This window comes from Perkinsus marinus (assembly GCF_000006405.1).
Source record: "Perkinsus marinus ATCC 50983 genomic scaffold scf_1104296960888, whole genome shotgun sequence".
Classification (NCBI taxonomy): Eukaryota; Perkinsozoa; order Perkinsida; family Perkinsidae; genus Perkinsus; species Perkinsus marinus.
Window position 1 is genome coordinate 1 of NW_003205921.1, and position 994 is coordinate 994.

At 50.0% G+C, this 994-nt stretch overlaps 1 protein-coding gene across 1 annotated transcript; it reads right to left on the reverse strand.

The window, feature by feature from the left end:
• Positions 1-210: 210 nt before the first annotated feature.
• On the reverse strand, positions 211-502 carry Pmar_PMAR015977 (hypothetical protein; the record flags this gene model as incomplete). The annotated part of the gene is made up of 2 exons (XM_002772535.1): positions 211-341; positions 391-502. Coding segments are annotated over 2 exons (243 nt in total), but the record flags the coding sequence as incomplete, so codon positions are not given.
• Positions 503-994: the final 492 nt, after the last annotated feature.

A 994-nucleotide genomic window follows, 5' to 3' on the forward strand; every position in this document is an offset into this window, starting at 1 on the left:
TGGCTGCAACAATGACGTCCTCGAGGGTCACCCGTTGCTAAGATCCAACCTAGCAACCAAACTATGACGGTGGGACTCCTACCTCTCCAGAGAGAGCCTCCTTCTCTCCTCCTGCCAGAGCTCGCATTAAATCGTCCTCCTCGGCGGCATCCACCTCTGATACCATCTAAACCAGAAGCATAACGACAATGGACATCAAGAAGACCTGACCTCGCTGTCGTGATCAGCTATAGTTGCCTCCCTTCGTTTTCTACTGCTGGCCAAAGCCTCACTGGCCAGCTTAGCCGACAACGCCTCAGCCTCGAAAGATATCCTCCTTAGGGCCTCCTTGGATAAGGGCACTGCAGGGAGGATCCAAAGGTGGCCAAAGGTGTATCGAGTACTACTCACCTCGGCTGATCAGGGCCTTGCTTTTGTAGCTGAGTAATGATTCTAATACGTGTGGAGGGACGACGGGCTTCACGCTGAGGACCTCTGGTGGTGGCTGTGAAGGGGCTACCATGCTCGCAAACAACTTGGCCCTAACGTGATGATACGATGCATTATACCATTACCCAGGTTTGAACCCGGAACCATTGCCAAGGTAGTTTATTATACTAACCGTTCCGCTAAAGAACCCGAGTTACTCTATCACACGCATGTATCAGCAGCAGTGCGATATTAGTTATGCATCGGCGGTCACAACAGTTCACCCAAGTAACGACATGTATCATAAACTCCCCATTATGAGCCTTCATTGAACACAACAGACACTGGTGAAGGACAGCAATGAGCAGCATTCACATGTTAGACCCCACGAAGGCGAGTCCAATAATATCGGAGGAACTCAACAAAACCAACTTCACCCTTTTTATGGCGATCCAAACTACGCCACCATTCGTCCAACCTACTAGGGCGAATGGCCGCCACCTGAACAACAACACGAGTAAATCGATTTCGAGAGTTCCAAGGTCAACTAGATAGCGTTACAAAACGGATAAGTCTTATTCCGCCG